We start from the raw sequence: 21,278 nt of genomic DNA on the forward strand, positions 1-21,278 counted from the left end.
AGAACAACAGCTAGTTCATAATGCATCTATGACACATGGGTTTGTGAGCAAATTATAATGTATTTAAATATGTATTTAAATCGTTAGGTGGAATCTCTGCAGAAACTAATTTCCACTATGAGTCAAATTCATGCTCCTGAAGCCATGGATTTGATTTTAATAGTTTACACGTGGTAACTAACACGAGAGTAGAAGAAAAAAGTAAATAAAACATTGGCCCTGTTTTAAATTCACCTTCACAGAACAAACTAAGACAATACATGCCATATGGTTTAGATGCACTAACCAGAAAAAAGCACAGGAGATTAACAGTTTGTGTCATCATTTAAAAATAAATAATCTGCACAGAGAGCTCATTATAGATTTGCTTACAGCTTAATTTCCTATAGAACTAAAAAGCAGGAAAAAATGCATCTAAATCAAGTTAATGAGAAAGAGCTGAACTGAACACACAAACAGCAGCCCTATTTCTATATGTTGTTTCACAATATGCAGTAGAGACAGCCAAGACATGATGGTGAGAGACCATCAGATACCCAGCTGAGGACCCAGAGGTAGCTGGCTGCTAGAAAAAAAAAAAGAAGCACTCCACATTGCAAGGTGTGTATCTTTCAAAAGCATGCTTTGGACAATAAAAGCAGTCAGAGCAATTATTCTACAACATTTGGGTATGTGCTATCATAACAGAGACTGCAGTGCTGACCAGCAGAAAAGTGCTTTTAACATCTGTACTTGCTTAACAGCTTAAAACACTACTGAAAAGTCTTGCTCTTGCTTACAAAGCTGTAAAGGTAGACCAAAGAGACTTTAGAAGAGTGACTTCAAGTTTATAATTGTATACGTGGGCATACAAGTGGTCTTCCTGCAGGACAGATGATGTATCACAAAAGACTGATGCTACACATACCAAGTAATTATCTCCATGTTTGGATTTGAGCATTCGGGTCACATCTTGTAGATTGTGAAGGTAAGTTTCCTCAGAACAGCTAGCAGGAAACGATACGGCAATGATCCGCTCTGTGATGTAAGTGAGGTCAAGTTCATAGCCTTCCTCCATAATGTGATCAAATTCTGCACTTCTGTGAAGAAATTAGATGTGGCAGTCAGAGCAAAGCAGACAAGAACAAACATAGCATATTAATGAGAAGAAACTACAACTTGGACTCAAGCATCTGATGTTTCCAACCTATTCATTACAATTACAATCTATTAAATGCCTACAGAGCTCACATTCTTCAGTTTAATACACAAATGGAGCTAGCCAAACATCAGTTCTTCACATCAAAACTGTAGTGAAAAAATCTCTGCAACCAATAACACCAAAAAGCAGTAAAATGAATACAAGCAACTTTGACAAGCAGTAGTGCAACAAATTTGGGAGTTAATTAGAAAACATAAAGGTACTTATGTCTGCACAAATCTCTTTCTGTAGAATTCTGCAAATGCTTTGCAAATTGTTAGATTCACCAGTGATCTGTAAAACATTGCAGATGGATACCACCTTGAAATCTACTCTGAGTAACATTGCAGTCCAAAACCAGCTACCAAACTGCAACAGACATAAATGTAATGCAATTAATCTCGCAGGTTAGTCTAAAGACACTGTTTACTCTAACTTCTATTTTTCCAGGTTGAGGGTACAAACAGCTACCTTACCTTGTCCTTCTTAATAGACTGATCAGAAGACTACAGTCATTAAGTTAAAATTATGCTCAGCAAAAACACCCACTTGTTTTCTCAGATGGGGATTCTAAAAAATGGTCCTTGCATAGCAGGACATGTCTTGCAGAAGTCTGAACTCACAGAAATCATGACCACAAAGAAAACCCAAACCCATCACAGCATTACATGACACTACTACACAAAATATTAAAGAAATACTTGCCTCGATCCTTTGTCACAACTGAAAGGCAAGTTCTTCGAAGTACTGCTGGAACCCTGGAACAAAGAAAGAAGAGCAGTCAATCCCATACCTTCCTTGCTGCCACTGATGTCAATGTTCCTGTCTTTTTTCATCATTTATTAAGTCCATACTGGGGAAAACTATACCAACAATAGGATAAGAGAGTATCAACACTTTATGTTTTGACTGCAAACAGTTATAGCCAGAATATGGCCAGCTCTTCATACAGACTCACTGCTACCTCTTCCAACTCACTACTGCCAGAGGAGGACTGGTTGTCTTTTGTGCTTTTCTTGGTAACTGTATTAAGATTAGAGAAAACATTCTATGGCATTCTGAGAAGATGGAGCTTGAATTTCTATATAAACCTGCAAAGTAAGTTCTTCTCAAATGATTCTCTTATGACAAAACTGAAAAATATACTCGGTTAATTCCAGTGTCAGAGTCTTGGGACTTTGAAGAGAAGCCTGAGCTGCAATGGTTTTGCTTTACAAGAATTCAGTGTGTGTCTTTTGTAGTTCTATTTGTTCAGTAATAGTAACTATATACTAAAAAGCATCAAAATGTTCTCCCCCATGAACTTTAGCAATAGATTTTTTTTCTCACCTAATTTTAGCTTTCTGAGAATGAAGCTCCAGCATGATAGTCACTCAAGCTCTCTGTACGTAATAGAAACAGGGACATCTAGAGGGAGCAGTATCCCTTCCTTTCAGGATAGATTTTTAGAAGACAGCTATTACTACACTAACACTAAATAAAAATAAATTACAATATTTACTTAACATTTAGAAATATGATTTTATACAGACGATCAGAAGTTTAATATCATATCATGCATCAGTAACTCTGTAAGAGAGAGAGTATTCACTTATCTTCCTGCCCTGAATTTATACATACTATACAGAAAAATGCACAGAAAAGCTTACTTGAAGGATGTGTAAGAGCTGGAAACCTGATAAACCCTGTCTGCTTTGACTATACACATGACAAATATTCCCAAACAAAATAAATTGTGTTCAAATGCAAGAGGCCTTAGAACTTTCCGAACAGAGACACTGTGTATAAAAATTTGGGAACAGCTAGGACACATACGAGCATGCAAGTGGCACGTTTCCTTCCAAAATTTCTGGAAATGAGCTGTTCTGTCAAATTTTAAAACACATCTGATGGTACAAGGTGCACCTCACCTAAGTGACTGGTCCCAGTTCCACTAGCTCCTGTCTTTACTTATACAACAGAAAATAAGGAAACTTAATGGTATTTTCAGCTTTTTTACTTATTCCTTTCTTAGGATTTTAAAGGCTGTAGACAATACAACATGGGTGCCAAAACAAGTAAATAACTAATAACTGAAACTAAAGACAAAGCTTTTAGCACGTTTTATTCTGTTTTGATAACTATAAAGCAATTAGCAAAACGCGCCTCTCCCTTGACTTCCTTGTACTCTGTTGGTTACACAGATGTATCCATTGCTTAGGGAATACCTCCACCATTTATTGAATACATTTTATGACTAAACCTCCATGTAACCTAAATAATCTGTCACTTGTTTTCTTACCAGAGGAAGATGCAAAGTTTTAAAATCATTCTCTACTGCACATTGCTGTAGCATGTGAACTAACATATAACCTAGTAGCATGCAGCATATAAGCATGTGATCAATAACGTAACGCAAATCACTAGCAGAAATAAAACCTATTAGTGAGATATTTACTGTATGCGTGCTGTGTCACCTACTGAAATGCACAGTACAATATACCCGTTACTGCTCTGTGTACAAAAATGGATAATCCTCACAACGTGCACTATTCAACAGCAAGTACAACTCAAAACTTAAATCACCAGTGCTATCTGAAAATAAATTTTCTTTAAGCTCCTACAATACAGTTTAAAACTCTAGCTGATTCGTTGCACATATAAAATGTATCGGTTTAAAAGAACCCTTCTTCTGAAACCTCATCTGGGTATCACATTTTATTGCATAGTCTTGAATACTCTGCAATACTTGCAACACTCTTCAGTCTGTCATTATGGGTACACTTTTATACGAGTTCAGGATAGGTCCCAAAAATCAACAGAACTCTACCATCTCCAAAAGATACTTTGATTCAGACCATGAGACCTCCCACTGCCTATGTACGGTTCACCAAGCTACTAAATTTTACTTAAGCCTTCATAAGGTCAAGATCACCTTGTGCATTACATGTTGACTACAGTCAACGACTTGTTGGTAAATGGACCAACAATCAAGGACACACCTCTGGTTTTCTTCATGTCCATTAGATTACAGTCACTTCCTCCTCTCTTCCATGGCTTAATTATCTTGTAGCTAGGGATGCATTATTTTTTTCATCAGCTTTTCTTTTTACTATTTGTTTTGTTTACTAATTATCAATGACCACACCACTAACTTCTACCTTCACAGCTAAAATATTTAGCGAACTCCAACACAAATATAATACATTAAATACTACAGAGGCAAAATTGTTACTGGAAAAGCTTTTTAAGCTTTGATGAAACACCATACATGCACGCACCCCTACAATATGTTCTCTGACACATGAAGACATTGTTACACCATTTCTCACAACAGGTAATCTATAAACATGAGCCATATGTTACAATGGTTCTGACTCAATTCAGGTTTAATAGTCAAATAAAACCAATCTTTAATTTCTATGACCTCCTCTCTTGCCTCTTCCCTCCCCTTGCCCCCCCCCCCCATTTCTGTGTAGTTTTAAGGTCACTTCTCTGATAAGAAGGTATTTTTCTTCATTCTGGACCAAGTCACACACACCTACCAGCAGAATATGAGTCTCATCAAGCACAAGACTCAACAGCACAGTGCAGACTATTCACAAAGGCAAACCATCTCCATCCAAGTGAAAAAAAGCCCACTATTTCCTGTCTTGCTGCACACTGGAAAGATAATGGCAAAGCATTTGGCTAATCTTCCAAGACAGCAAATACCATCTGGCATCTCCCAGGATGGACAATGACACAGAAAATCTTGCATAACTAAATAAGATTTTCATTTCCTGTCAACCCATAGAAGTAGAGAAGATGAAGGTGAATGAAAAATAATGGCTTAAAATGGGGTGTTCAATGACACCTGGCTAAAAATTTAGAGCTGTAACTAGGACAGGGTCAGAGAAACTAGTGCTTGATTTGTTGCCAGCACAACAGACCATCCTGAGATTATTCTTCTTTGAGCTTCTCCCTATGATTCCTGTTCCCCTGAGACTGCCTGGCAATGAGCAGAGTTCTGAAAAAAAGACCTCACATTTATCTGTTCTTTCAGTTTTAAGGCATTTCTGTATCTCAGACCAATAAATCCCAAACAATAACACATAAAAGTTATTGCTATGCAAACAAGTGCAAAGAGCCTTCTGGTCAGACAAATTTAGCTACAGCTGTATGAAAGCCAGCGGGCGGAAGATGTTGCTTCTCAAAAGACAACTGCCTTCTCCCAGCCACAGAATGATGTTACTGAGCACAACCATTGCATCCAAGGGACTGCATCACTGCTCTTTTCCTTTGACATAGTCCTTACTGATTTTTTACCATCTTTGGCTTCTGCACCTAGTCCTGGGCACACTGTGGAGTTTGCAATCCCAACTTTCTTAAAAATGCAGTCTTCCATGAGGCCAACCCAGAGTCCAGTACAGCTTAGATGTGATACAGAAACAGGCCCATATTTAATTCCACATCATTTTCACCAGGTTAAGACAGTCACTAGAAGGTAAGTTTCCCAGCACAGCCTGTTGTCATTTGAAGCATAGGAAGTACACAAGACAGGAATTAATGCACCGTTTATTCAGTCCTGTTTATTTACCCTCCTCTGACACCAAAGAAGATGAACCTGCTTATGGATTACCTGGTCTGCCTCAAAACAGCTAGCTTCTGCTGCCCCAGGCAGCAGGCTGCATCTCATACCTTAAAATCTGTCTCCAGTCTCTCTACAGATTCAAGGCACAAACACGACAACAGGCCATCTCACACAGTATGGCACTGAGACACCTCCTGCACCAGTTCAGACACAGAAGGAATAAGAAATAACCTTTCTGCTAAGCCTGAATCCCCTCGCCTATGACAAAAGGTTGCCTCTCAAGGAAAGAAATGGCCACAATCAAGTCAAAAATAATATATGTAACTAAAATAAATAAATAAATAAATCAATCAATCATATTTGTAAGAAAGCCCTGTGTCTCTCATCAAGATGATCATCCTCAAACGTTCCAAGTTCTAAATAAGGGAACTTGGGTTACAACTAGTAGGCTTACACTTTTCACAGACTACAGCCCTCTGTAGTACAGCTTCAGTGACCAGAAAGATCAGGGAAGGCACAAAGGGTGAAAGGAAATCAGTTTTGTCCCAGATAACTTCATTTGGTTTTTGTCAGTACACTGATTCACTGATCTTTATATGACAGCTCAGGGGGGTGGGGGCAGAAATGAAAAACCTAGTATGTAAACCACTGGTTTCCAATACCAAAGTAAAACTAGACATATAGGCCACACATGGGCCTAGAAATATCAGGTGAGACAATGACTTACCCCTTCTGAGACTAGAATCAAAGGCAGGCTAAGGACATCAAATGAAAAATCATTCAGTAGCCTTTACCAAGGCACTGTTCCTGGCATTGAACTATAATATAATAATACAATACCTGCTTGAAAGCAATCTCAGCAGAATACAAGAACTACTGGTTGCAAGGACTGCGTTGTTTTAAATAGCTAAGACAGCTGGCCATGAACTATACACTCCTCTGAGGAACAGCACTGCTGAAGAGTCATGGCTCCAGGATCTGACATGCATTTCTCTCCTGTGCTCCTTGAATGGGAGCACTAACAAGTGTAAGGATCAATGAACAGAAACTACAACTACCTGAAATGTAAACCAATGAGTGATCTGTGACTTAAAGGTATCAGGTCATATTTAGAAAGAATGACATGGATCTACTTTGAATATAAATATTTTGTTTATGACTATTTTAATATTGATGTAAGCATCAGAAAACTTGAAAAGACAATCTGTCATAAAATTAAATGCATTTTACACAGCTTTTAATTAGCTTATGAAACTTTTTTCCACATAATTGTTCACTATTCAAACAATCACAAATAAGAATATGGATAAAGAGACTGATCAGGAGGAGCCCTGAATGCTTTTTAACCAAATTTGTGATGGTATTTTCATCCCCCAAGCCATGGATAGGAATCTGAAGAAATTCTCTAACCTGTTCTAAGGCGTAATGTAGCAGTTCAATCTGGGGTACTGCAGAAAAGGACAATGAACTACAGTGATCACTAAACTGCTCCACCATGATCATTTGTACTGACACAGTAGTTGCTTTTAGAAGCTACAGTGAAACAAATGTTTGGATGTCTTGGATGAGAACCAAAATTTGCATAATCTTTTGGCCTCTTGCTTTCAAATGATCGTTAATGTGGAAAAAGATTCATGCCTTGTAAATACAAATGTTTCTGTGTTACTGTGTATCTATTCCTGCAGTAAATATTAAAAAATTACTAAAAAATTTTTTTGGACTTGACTCTGCAGAACAGATTTATAATTATTACTTCTGCAAACAACCATTTATTTGGCTGTACATTTTATTTTTGTTCTGTATATCATGTTCTGTAAAAATAACGATCTGTTTCCCCACACAGTATAAAAGCAAGCGTCCAGACAAATGTGCCCCTTCCAAGTAGCAGCGTCTGCCAAAGGTATAAATCCCATCTTGCTGTCCTCCTGCCAAAAACGATCCTAACTCTTAGCTGCTACCAAAGCTATTCCCGTGATTCTTCCCTCTAACACTTCAGCCAAGACAGGTCAGGCTCCTTTAAAGAAATTAACTGTAGGGTACTAATCCAGCTCAAGTTTGTGGGGCACTTGGATATGGTGTTCTACCTACCAACCTGCCAGGGCAATAAGGAACTAACAGAGGCAGGAAGATCATCTTTTAACTCAGATTCAGAAAAGCAACCTTGCTCACAAACTGAAAGTTTATGCTGAAGCTGGGTCTTCCATCCATCCTTTTTAAAAAATGAAATTCGTAACAGAGAAGGCACGTAGAAAACTTTTGCTACTAAGGGCTCTTTAGGAGAGAATACTGAATGCAAGTAAAGGCCATATTCAAGTGAGAATGAGGCACAAATGTTTTTTTACTTAATATACAATTTTACAGATAAACACATTCATATCTGTAGAAAAATAATATAACTGAAGCCTTAGTTCTACAATGCATCAAGACTAGGACTTCACACAGAGCTTTGTAAGGCAAGCACCTGGCCTTAACCAGCACTGTTTGATGCTGTCTCCTGCACACCTGCCTGGGTGAGTTAGGGTCAAGTCAACACTCAAACGGCCCAGGGAAACATACAAAGTCCATATTTAAGTATTACCATGTTAAGTGTTAGGTAAGGAGTTTACCTGAACTGACTAAAATAATACATGTGCTCTAGCTCTGGTTGTAACATAGTTTCATAATTATTCCAGAGCTATGAAACACCTTCCTAAATTAATTCTGTCCACAGACAATGTAATAAAGCACAACAGACACAGCAGAGTATAAAGGTTTCTACCAGGTTATGAGGCTCTGTAGAAGTCCTGTATAGCATGACTCAATAGTACCCAATGCAAAGTTCCCGTATGTATGTGATCTACTTCTAACTCTGTAAAAAGATAGTGATGTCCACAGTGGAAACAAAAAATGTGGTGGCAGAGGGGAATACTGCAGAAAATCTCCTGAGTTTCTCTCTGACAGAGTCAAGATGTAAGAGATCATAACCAAAGCAAAGTTTCATCATAAATTTGGCACCCTACTAAGAGAAAATTCTGTGTTTCAGAATCACTTCTGCTAGCCTTTAGTTGAAACAGTAAGTCCCATTTTTTTGTTTTTAATACATTAAGAACAAAATAAGATTCCAGTCCATAGGGGAATGAGGAAGCCCTCTAAAGTAAGAAAATGCACTTCTGACTTCTTGAGTAAGAAAGTATTATACATGACTCAGAACTATCTCAAACATTAGAATAAAGGTAAGAAAATTTTGGTTCTGACACTAGGTAAAATTCAAGCCAAACTCTCTTTGTTGATGTTTACACAGCTTTCCTATAAAGCAATAAGAACTGATGATAGAAATATTCCTTTAGCAGTCACATTGCTAGGAAAAAGCAAGAGAGCTTTTCTTTCCTGGACCAGATGTATCATGAGAGAGAAGAAGGGAGAAGAAATCCCAGAGCCAAAAAGGGGTCAGGCAGGTTAAAGCAGTCTCTTCCAATTTAGTTAATAATCAAAAGGAAAACAAGGACAGCACAAATTTATGAGGAACAGAAAGCAGAAAGATGAGGAACGCATTTCCCATTAGCACTATGCAGATGTGGTGTGCACTGCAGTTACACAGGTCACAGAACCAGAGCTGCAAAAGCCTCAGCCAGGCAGTGGCTGCATCCAGCCCTGCTGCCTGCAGCCAGCAGCACTTCCTCAGGAATCCCCCAGACTTGCAGCTTTACAAATCTCTTTTCCAAACAGGAATATCTGTTCCTACTACCGTGCTTCAGCTGGGAACTTTCTTCTATTCCCCAATGACCCCTACCCCTCATCCGTGCCACCCTTTGCTCTTGGGGTATACTGGTCCATTGAAAACAACTACCAAAAATTTCAGAAAACTTGCTAATGGTCTAATAACAAGCAATGTGAAATATAATAGCACAAAAGGCAAAGCTAAAGAAGCACTGCTTGCCATTAAGGCTGCCTTCAAAATGGCTCTGCATATTCCATGTACAGAAAAAAACCCAGAACATACTATCTTTGGTTGGGTAACGAGCAATCAGTACAAACAGAAAATCCTCTGAAGTATTCAGATGTAACACACTGAACCTAAAACCTTCCAGCTAACAACAGAAAATTATCTGCAATTATTTTCCTCACAATGTATGACTTTGTTTTGTTTCACATTTGTTACTCTAGGAGCAGCTGTCTAAACCAATTATTCACATGCAGATAACCAAATAAGTTTAATCTATTCTGATTTATTTTAGTTTATTTGTCTAGTTAAGGAAGAGTGAAGGGAGAAACAACGTTGTCACCAGACATTTTAGCTGTTTTCAATATCAAATATATTCTAGCAACTTAGAAATAATTATAATTTTACTGGAAAAGCGTGTATCACAAAACAAATGTAATGCACACAAAATGACAATGTAAAATAGATTCTCATTTACTGCAAAAGAGAGCTGCTCTTGAACTGAACAATGAATTGGTGAAGATCATATGCATTGTGCAAGTCCCTCCATCTACCCCTTTTTAAATCTTAACTTCATCTTCACGGCAATTAATCAAATACCTGCATCACAGTTGCCTACTAACAGAGAGTTAATTATATGCATCTCCCATGATTTATTTAGAAATGAAAGAGACTTGGCATCTCTGATAAAAGGTAACTGTGAAGGACTCCAAATATTTTTCTTCTTTTTTTTGTCTTACTCATTTCACAGAAACTGTGCTACAAGTATCCTCGTAAGTACTACCAGTATTGAACATTTCTCACCTGCAGAAGTGTCTACAACACTAAAGACTGGGTTCTATCACACTTCAATAAATGTATTTAATACTACTTGTACCAGTAGTACTACAGCAACAACAATAATAAAGGGTTGGGAAGGGGCATTTAATTTGTTTTGAAATAAATAAAGACAAAAAAAACAAAAACAAAAACAAAAACCTCTTGAATTTCTGAACTCCTCTGAAAACAGTCAGTCTACGAAGATTTTAATATTTCGCTTCTCCTCTGCTTGACTTAAAAATAAGGAACACAGCGTTCCTCTCACTGTTCCTGGATAAAGTCGGGGGGAAGAAACCACTAATTATCCTAATCAAAGACTAATTTCACAGAGTATGGAAACCAAAGTGCATACTTTGAAAATGGCTAGTAATGAATGCTTTGTGAAGATGTAATAAAAATAAGCAGCCACAAACAGGAAAATAAATCAGACCAAGTAAATGAAAAAGAAATAAATAAAATGGAATTACTTACAGTTCTAATCACGTGATTTTTAAGGGCCTCAGAGTTGTTAGCCTGCAAAAGGAGAAAAGTTAACAAAACAGACTTTAACTTTCCAGATAGTTTGAGTATATACTAAGAACTCCCCTCCTAACATATACACAGACCGCAAATAAAATAAATTAAGACATACACATACATTCTACAGTATTAATAACTGAACTATCTTCACACAGACAGGGAAAACCAATTTTACATTATGATCCTGTATATTCAGGTCTTGCAAGCGAGCACACAGCTACTGAGAATGCATACTCCAAGTTACAATATAAATGAAGATATATGCTGTTAACCATGTATTGCCTTTTGCGTATTTTCCCAATCTCTCTTGTGTGGGTACTGATAAAGTGAACTGTCTAGGTTCTTCTTTAAGCACTGTTTAAAATACTGGTTCAAGGCTTTGAAACATGCTAAGTTGTACCTGTAGAAGTTTAAAATAAACCTTTTAAAAGAAATGAACCAATCCAGTACTATGAAAATCTAATAGGAGTCACCAGAAGGGCAACCTTCCATCAGTACATGCTTTTTTCATAGATGACTACAACCAGCATAAAAGCAAGGTAATGTAATAGGAAGTACAGTGGTAAACCTGGGCAAAAAAACCCCTCCAAATGTTTGCTTAAGACTTCAACAAAGTTAAGATTTGGCATTACCCAAGAGAAAACACCCTAGATTAAGGACCTTACTATTTGGAAATATAATGGGAGAATAACAGAAGTATTTCACCTTGAAATACACTCAAACTGAGAAAATCAAGTAACACTAGAACTAAGTGCTGTAAGTTAGCTAAGACTGCACCAAATGTCCATGTTCCCTGCTCTGCAAGTCTGCCAAGAGTCCACTGTGCACAGAGAAATACCTAATGTTCAACCGCATTTAAATATTGCTTCAAAAGGAAATTTCAAATTATGTGGAAAAATCAACAAAGTTTTGCTCAGAAGACGTTAAAGCTAAATTATAGCAAACTACACTGCTGCTGTAGCAACAGCATTATCATTACAGCTTACACCCCATCTGCATCTTTACCCTGTGGAATGCAAAATCATTTCACAATCTGGAAAATCTACCTTGCATGCACATTTCATAGAGAACAGGAATCACTGAAATATATCCACCACTGAAATACAGACACCTCTGCAACAAAACACTAAAACAGCGGTCTGCAACACTTCTCAAGTGTGTAGGACGAGAAGTGCAAACCATATGCAAAACAAACAATATTTATCTTGGATATATAAGGCATAAACTAAAAAGGGCAGAGAAGGAAGTGCATGATGAAACATGTTTTTCCTCTTCATAATTTTCACTGGCACACTACCACATATGGACTAACAGACAGGTAAGAGAGCAACTGATATTGAACCTTACTTATTTGGAGAGAGCACCTTCAGGAAAAAGGAGGCAAAAAGTCACAGGAAACTGCTTTCTGATTCTTAGTAAACAACCAGACCATCTTAAAATGGTACAGACAATAAAATAAAAAGCTAGTTCTTCCTGTTGAATTGCATTGCTGACCAGAGCTGGATTCTCCTGCAACTTCAAGACTGTGCAGTAACTTACAGCTTGGTAAGTGTAAATAAAAAATAAAGCTAAAGCAGCACATACGCACACAGGAACACAATGTTTGCCCAAACTAAGAATACCAGTCTCTGCCCATGACAGATTATGGGTACTGTAGCATACTTGCTTGGCCACACTGATACACCAACACAACTCCAACGTGCAGACATCAGCAGTGGTACAACTGACAATTTGACTTTACCACCTGCTGTGGGAAAGATGCTTTGAACCAAAGATGCAGCTTTACAACTGCCAACCCTTCTTTTGGTAAGCCACTGAAGCTCAGATAGACTCTAGTTGCAAATCTCAACTGGAAACACAGTTACTGATTTTCAGAGTGTAAATTACAGTAGTAATAGTTTGCTAATTCAATAAGCCCCACAACAATTCACCAGGGCATAGAGCCTGCACTAACCAGAACCCTTATGATGTGACACTGGCTCACAATTAACCCTTGAGTAAAGGCTTAGCAGTTGTCTTATTTTTTTGTTTAAAAACAACTTAGCCTGTCAGCTATCAAATCTCCACAGTGTTAAATGTACAAACCTGTCAGTCAGAAGAACTAACACATAGACTGACCAGTGCTATTAATTCAACCCAGAAACCCTGAATTGATTGAAACTTCAATTTATCCTCAGTAGATTAAAGATGATATATACGACAAGCACCTCTATCACTATAACCTTAGTTACTACTATTTCACAGTCTTCAGACACTCACTGCTACTTAGCAGAAAGAAAAAGATCCATATAGAAAATGGCAACACACACAAAATACAGGGTTTTTTATTCACTTGGGGGTCCTCTGTGTGAAGAGACTTCGTGGGCTCCATAAGCAGAGTGCTTGGGAAAAGCACCTGCTTTGCTCTTCACCAGAAGGTTCATACACAAGCTGAACTCAGCACATACCCCTCCAGAACAACTAAGTAGCCTATTTGTGTTACTGCCTATAAAACAGAGACATAAATGAAGTTTACACCTAATGTCTGCCAGTTCAAAATAATTTTTATCCTTGTATTGCTCAGTTCAGCACTGTATGGGTGTACTCTGAAAGTCTTCTAAGATAACCAGTAGATTGAACATGGAATAAGCACCGAGAATATCCTCTTCTGCTCTTTCTTTTTTAATGCTTTGAGTTTGCTCTCCAGCTTGTTGAACCCCTGCTGAAATGTGTCATACGCTTTCACTCTGCTAGAAGCAAGAGGTCTCTCCACCTTACTACAGAGAGGGAGCACAGAGCGCTAGAAGCAAAGCGCATGACATAACTATCTCAACTAGCAGGATTACACCGTTCCCTTTTTCTTCTGACTTAAAGGGAAGAATGCTGAAACTGAGTTATGGTGAAAAAAGCATCTCAGGTAAATATATGTTTTACATAAACGTGTGTATGTATACATATGCATCTAAATATATATATACATACATACACACAGTAAGCAGATGCCCAGCACCTAACCCTTTTCTTTCAAAACTGGTCCACCTAAGGATGTAGAGTCAAGTCTCCAAATGCACCCTGCATGGCTTTAAAATGGTTGTCCCCAAGCCAAATACTGCTACTCCTGCTGCCTATTCATCAACTCTAGAATTAAAATTACAAATAAAACTCTTCACTGGCTAACTACTGTGGTACACTCATTTGAGATGTGGGAGGACACAACTTCAAGTCTTTGACTGGACACAAATGAAGGGAGGTTGAAAGTATATTCTAATACCCAAACTAAAGATCTCAACCAAGACTACCAGCCACATTAAGATGGAAGAGCTGCATCTCTAATTTCAAAACATTTTTGTAAAAGCTTGATATTTCTTCTTGAAACTTCATCATTACTTCCTACATTGGCATGGGGTGACCACTCTTAAGACATTGCTTTGTCAATTATACATCATCCTGTTTTTAAGTCCTAAGAGATAAAAAGGAAAAGAAATGGAAAAGAAGCCACATTGCCCTAAGTCTAAGGAAGAGCCAGGATAAAAAAGTAAAGCAAAACAAAAAATTCTAACCGCAACAGCCAAAGTTACTGATCTTACTAATTCCACAGCAAAACTGTGAAAGTCCTCCTAGCCCTACTTCTCTGCTTCTACAGGGACATCAATCCAATTCAAGCCTGCTGTTTTCAGTTCCTGAGTTCCCTTCCACTCCTCTCTCCCAGTGGGAAAACACAATGCTGTAGGCAAAAGACCTGCTTCTTCACATGGAAAACATTACTGCACATTACAATATCTCATCATACCTCATTTTGAAGGTGTTTTTTCCTAATACTACCTGTAACAAAAACAAACAAACAAACAAACAAAAAAAAAGCTGCTATTCTTCACAGAGAAACTGTGACCTATATTAAGACAGTAACTTTCCCAGTGTAAAAGTAGAAATCAGAGACAACAGGACATTAGATGCCTTTCACATCTCATTAGCCTGATCTGCAGCTATTACATTTTGACCCAATACAACATGCTGAACACTGATGACAGTATATTATAGCTGACATGCATTACTTGTGCACCTCGCCAGTCACAGCATTTCAAAAATATCAAACACATAAAAATATTATTGTTTGCACCCTCCCATAAAGCCAGATCAAAGGGTTAGAATTAAAAACCAGTTTCCTATGGAAAAAGGAAAATCATTAAAAAAAAACACCTGTCCCACCTCCCTTCTCCTTCCATCACAGATTCCTTCCAAGAGCTCCCTAAAAAAGCTTCTCCAAAGGAAAAAAAAAAAAAAAAAAAAACAAAAAACAATTAAAGCAAAAGATAAAATGACACTGCTACTTCAAAACCAAAAAAGTCATATTCCTGTAGTAATTACAAACAAGGAACACAGATCAGCCTTTAAATGACTGACACAGAAGATGTTCTATGCTCTTCATTCATTCAAGTCACAGTTTCTTCACCTTTTTTAAGGTTTCACTAATGAGCATGGCTTTCCTGCCCTGAAAGCTTCTAATGTGGATTCCACTTCAAACATACTTAAAAAACAATCAGCTCCAGCTTCCCTCCCTCTCTCCCTTTTCCCCCCAAATCTACCAGGTAGTACTGTGACACTTCTCCAAGAAACAGACTGGAGCTTCAACCTCTCTCCAACGTTTAATAACAGTAAGTGAGAAGTATCAAAATCAAGCTCATACATAACATTTCTGCCACAAACACTTTGTTACTTATATTCACTATTGAATTTTTGAGTCAATGTAAAAAACATTAACCTAAAGCAAATTAAACCAGCATGATTTCTGACATGACAGTGAACTAAAATCAAACAGGATGCTAGGGACTGAAGATTAGTTAAGCAGTGAGCAAAGATGATCCACCATTATAGAATAGTCACACAACACGTCAGAATTTAACCTAAGGAATTACATTTGCTTCACTGTTCTGTTTGAAGAGATGGGCCTATCTGTGCTTATTACAATGAATACTGATTATAAGGAAAGCTGATTTTTAGATTAACACTAAACGATTTGTCTTTCCCTTTTGAAAGACAGGTGGCAGTCCTCCACAACACTTTTAATACTTACAGTGACAGTTTTGGTTTTGGTTTGTTCATTTTAATGCTTGGCTGGCAGACACTTTATAGAGATGGGATTGGTACTGTTCTTTCCGTTTTACACATTCCACTGTCAAGAAAGCACTTCCAAAGATTAACTAAAAGCATGTTCACAAGGGACATAAGATCTGTCACTCTCAGGATAAGCTATGAAAGAACAGTAAATTATCTGGAAAAAAACTACCCTAGAAGGTGTATTTCCTTTTCCAGTGTGAGCTGTCAAGCAGAATCTATGCAAGTTCATTTGATGCTTAGTAAACCAAGCATATATGGAAAGTTTCTCTGTCAACTGAAAACTAATGATATTTAGCAGTCCTGAAACATTGGTAATTTCCCTTTAGCTGAAAGACAGATGGGAAGGCAGAAAGAAGCATGCTATACCTTGCAAGAACATCATGCTTCTGGATTTAGCTGCTCTAGTAAACAGGGTCACATTTCTGAAAAGCAGATGCTTCTGCCCTGCAGCAGTTTCACACTCAGTGGAAAGGGTAGGAGTCAACCTGAAGAAAATAAACAAGTAGGCAAACCTGTCTCTGCAAACTACTGAAACCTTTCCCTCTTGTTGATCTCTTATTTTTGCAGACTGTTTTTGTTCAAAGAAAGCCTCATTTTCATTTCATTTTGGATTAACATCAGGGACTGAACACAGTGTATTATACAAAAATAAATGTGTATTTAAGCTTTTATTAAATCTCATGATCCTCTAATATTCTTAGAAATGTATTTGCCCTCTTCTCCTGCCAAATACAATGGCTGTTTTTTGAATTTACTATACACTGCACAGCTCACTTCAGGAACAATGCATTTCATTAATTTAGGGGAGTGGGATCTCCATATTCACAGAGTTTGATTCTCTGTGAGAAAGGGAGGGAGAAGACAGTAAGAAAACTCAGTACTCTGTGTTTGAAAGAAAATTATTCATTTTCAGCAAAAACCCCTCTGTTCATTTTTTCCATGGTGCCTGGTAAGAAGAGTCCTCCTGAGATACTTTGGCTGAGAAAGATCGGTAGATACAACAACATGTATTTTATCCCTGCTGCATTAATGTACTTATTAAATGCAACTTCCCCCCCCCCCCCCCCCCCCCAATAAAAAGAAAAAAAAAAGTGAGACAGTCTGTTGTAGCAGAGTCACATCTGTCAGAGACATTTATGAACAAGGCACTGACTGCACTTTAAAATAGGATTTTTGAAAATCTATTCTGCAGACCTATGGGGTCCATGGCCTTACTCTGGTAAGCACTTGGAACATAAAACCAAACAACAACATAGAAATGCATTATATAGAGGCCCACGACAACCCCCTTCTGGGGAACTTCAAATGAAAAAAGTTTCAAAAATAGTTGTGTCAAGCGTTACAATTCAGAGAGCAGCCCACAGGCTTTGTCAAAAAGGTGTCTTATCAGTCCATGCTTCTCCTACTCAGGGAATATGGCACTAACAATTCAAGAAACGTAAAAATATTATTGGCTGATGAAGCTGGAAAAAAGGAAAGTAAGAAGAAAGCACAACTCAAAATTTAATAAAGCAAAACTGAATAGCAAGAAAGAGCTAGATTAAAAAAAATAATAATAAAAGAGTCTCATGGCATCTTTGCTTCCTCCTCAGTTCAGTAAGGTTATATGAACCAGAAGTAGAGAAACATCATCTGTTTCTCCAAAGCCCACAGATTTCTTCACATGGAGACAGTGGCACTGTGGCCCTGGATGGTGATGAAGCAGAAACTGAGCAGTGAAATATGATCTGGATATTCCTACTAGAATATTCCCACCCTTTGCAAACAAATTTGACACAGTACAGCCCTGTTGTGTTTCCCCTCCCATGGTGTGCATGCACTTTCACAAGAGAGCCAGCTCCAGCCTGCAGCCCTCCCCCTGCTAGGACTGCTCTGGCAAGATGGAGGAAAGGAAACAGGAAAGATCATAGCAATGGGGAGGTATGGTAGACTTTGTATACCCTTTACCTCCACCAAATCATGCTTGTTATGGGCATGTAACACCTGCTTTGTATGCATCTCATGGGTCTTGTGAGCTGAAGTTTGAAGGTAGTAAATACAAAAAAAAATTAAGTCCCTGTGAATAAAAGAGTTGGATATTTTCCTAGTTTTCCATAAAATTTCCATGCTATTGCTTGAAAGAAGAAAAAGGAAAGCCCAGAAATGAATTAGCCGTAAGTCACAGAAACGTATTACAAATCAAACCCACCGGATGCAGTTTTACAGCAAAACTCATACTGATTTAAGCCAGAAACCAACATCATAGCTGACAGAGTGAAACTGTTGCATATGTCAGTCCCTAATTCGGCTTAGTCACTGTCACCATACTCCAGGATATTTGGAAATTGTACCAGATTAACCCAAATTAACAATCTTACACCTTCTAGTACTGAGGCCCCATTTCAAACGTAACTGGAGAATACAATCCTTCATCTACATGCTCAGGGCTTCCCAATAGCACAAAGAGCAACTCAGCCTCAGATTCCTAAAAAAAGTCTCTTGTAAGCTCACATTAAAAACAGATGGGACTCTGCTACAACAGACTGTCTCACTTTTTTTTTTTTTTGGGGGGGGGGGTGGGGGGGAAGTTGCCAAAGTATCTCAGGAGGACTCTTCTTACCAGGCACCATGGAAAAAATGAACAGAGGGTTTTTTGCTGAAAATGAATCATTTTCTTTCGAACACAGAATACTGAGTTTTCTTACTGTTTTCTCCCCATACACTGGGTTTTGTTTTTCTTTGTATCATAATACATTTTCATGAAAAAATGCTGGCACTAGGTTGGATTCATTAAGGTATATGTTAACTACCATAGATTTAAAGCAAAAATGAGATATGCAATTAGGATGATGCCTTTGTGACTCCACCATTCACTTCTCAAGCAATTTTTTCCACTCCTTTGGAAAACAAACAAACAAACAAACCCACTCTCCCCTCCCCCCCAAAAAAACCAAATAACCCACCTACACAAAAAACTCTCTTTTTTCCCACAATTAGTTTTATTCTGTTCCCCTCCTGTTTTGAGACAGGCAAGAGCACAGTCTGACTCAACTGCTCAAAATCAAGCTTTTGGTTTGTTAGGAGGTGCCTGAATGTGAAAGTCTTTGATTTCTCTCTTCACAAGCAGAAAAGAGGCTTGCAACACTTAAGAGAAACAGTTAAGCTAAACAAGAAAGGCAGAAACACTGCCCAACTCCCCAGTTTCTATCAAAATGATTAAACTTCCACTCCATATTCACCAAAATAGCTAAACAAACTTCAGTGTTAAGAGATATTACAATGAAATATAAGTAGGTGGGTAAGTGCCCACTTAATTTTACCACATTATAACAGCTGTTTATGAAATATGATGTTTAAATGGCAGAACTAACAGTATGCAGATTTCCTTGGTAACCAGTTAGAATTTAAAAAAAAAAAAAAAAAAGTAAAAACGGGGGGGGGGGGGACGGGGGGGACGGGGGGAGAAGAACAGTTATACAGATTAAATCAGAAATTCCTCTGGTAAAGATCACTACTTAACTCTGCTTTAAAACTGACAAGTCATGCAGAGATAAGGACCATTCAACCAATGGAGTAATTTTAAGATAAGAATCCACGTATGCTAAGAGGTACAGGCCTTCACACCACATTTCAGGTTCAGGCCTTCACACCACATTTCATTACTGCAAGACATTTGGCAGGACATGTGAGGGGCCTCTGAGGAATTAAGAATTCTTTTCTTCTATTATTTTCAAAGACATACTACCATGAAGGATGGAAGAGAAATTTCAAGAAGGTAGTAAGTTTGTCTCCTTCACTGAAACATCTTAAATTCTCCTAGAATACTTCCTAGAATCTAAAAATAACCTCAAAAATAATATTCTTCTATTCCATTCTTCTATTTTTGTATTTTTAAAGTAACAGATGAAATGAAAAGTATTTGGAGCTTTAAGGTCAAGGCCTAAACCTTCTCTTCTTTTCGCAACACTAGATAAAAATAGGGAAATGTTTAGGGAAAATGTGTGTACTTGTTAGAAATTATTTTTTAATTTTAAAAGTTTATTTTAAAAAGTAAGATCAACTGAGTAACTGTCAATTTTTCAAAATAAGATCCAACAATTCCAGAAAAGGCTATTTAAACCAACTTGCCATCTTTAATTTTTACCAGAATTTCGGACAACTGTCTCATAAACTAAGTAAACTCTTACATACAAAAAAAAAAAAAAGTGACCGTGGCAGGTATTTTTTTTTTCCTTTCTTTTTTCTTCTAATCATTGGGTAATGCTATACATATCTGCAGTGAAAGTCCATTACCACAAATAAACCACTGCCTCTTCACAAAACAGAATGAAGTGCACCAGAACAGGTCATCTTTGCAAGACATTTGACTTGAATTAACAGAGCTGCACTAACATCATTCCCCTTTTTCCAGTCAGAGGAATGTACACAACAACATAAAGTAGTATTAAAACACTCAACAGCAGCTGGTTTATATTTTAGCACCTGAAACTCCTAACAGCTGCATCAGGTTGATATATAAGGGTCCTGATGTCATTACAAAGCTTCCAAATACATGGCTCATGAGAAATGAGATGAAAGGGCCTCTTTGGAAACAGACATCCAAGCTGAAGATAATCAATAAAACCCACATTTGAAGAAAAAGAGCATCTGTGCATTTCATTAGGCTTCAGCAGTCTTCCAACAAACATACCACTGAGAGTTTAACTACAATAAGCCACAGTAAGGAAAGCAATACAGGCAACCATTACATTGACTAAATATAAGTAGCACTAATTTAGAGCAGGCATATGCATCATTTATTTATGTGAGAACTAAAAGGTTGGAATGCCTTGGCTGGAATGAATGTGGATAAATCCACGGCTCCGAAGCAAACTGCAATGCAACAAAGTTTTGGTTCATTTGAATAGAGTACTGCGCTCACTATCATCTAAAGATCTCAACTAAATCTTGACCTTCTCAATAGTTTACACTCAAAATAGTTGTAAAAGAAATTGCTTACAGCTAATATGGTCACAGATAATCCTCCCTCATAACAACTGAACTCTTCACTAAACAGATAAAATCTATTTGTGCACAAGGCCGACTCCTAACCTAAAAATGTCACCAGATTTCATATCAAAAGCAAAACACATTGTGCATTCTCAGTCAGTAATAAGAACATGTTACATACTATGTAGGGAAAATATTTCACCTATGTCTTTCCCTGCAAGCAATTT

At 37.7% G+C, this 21,278-nt stretch overlaps 1 protein-coding gene across 24 annotated transcripts in view; it reads right to left on the reverse strand.

Moving 5' to 3' along the window:
• TNS3 (tensin 3) overlaps positions 1 to 21,278 on the reverse strand; it is a 232,459-nt gene that overhangs the window by 117,836 nt on the left and 93,345 nt on the right. For all 24 annotated transcript variants that reach the window (XM_065052142.1, XM_065052139.1, XM_065052143.1 and 21 more), the window contains 3 exons: positions 10,942 to 10,983; positions 1,886 to 1,938; positions 908 to 1,079 (listed from right to left, as the gene is read on the reverse strand). In XM_065052142.1, coding sequence (XP_064908214.1) covers positions 908 to 1,079; positions 1,886 to 1,938; positions 10,942 to 10,983 — 267 coding nt within the window. The remainder of the gene's footprint in view (positions 1 to 907; positions 1,080 to 1,885; positions 1,939 to 10,941; positions 10,984 to 21,278) is intronic.

Source organism: Columba livia, chromosome 2 (genome assembly GCF_036013475.1).
Source record: "Columba livia isolate bColLiv1 breed racing homer chromosome 2, bColLiv1.pat.W.v2, whole genome shotgun sequence".
In the NCBI taxonomy this organism is placed as follows: Eukaryota; Metazoa; Chordata; class Aves; order Columbiformes; family Columbidae; genus Columba; species Columba livia.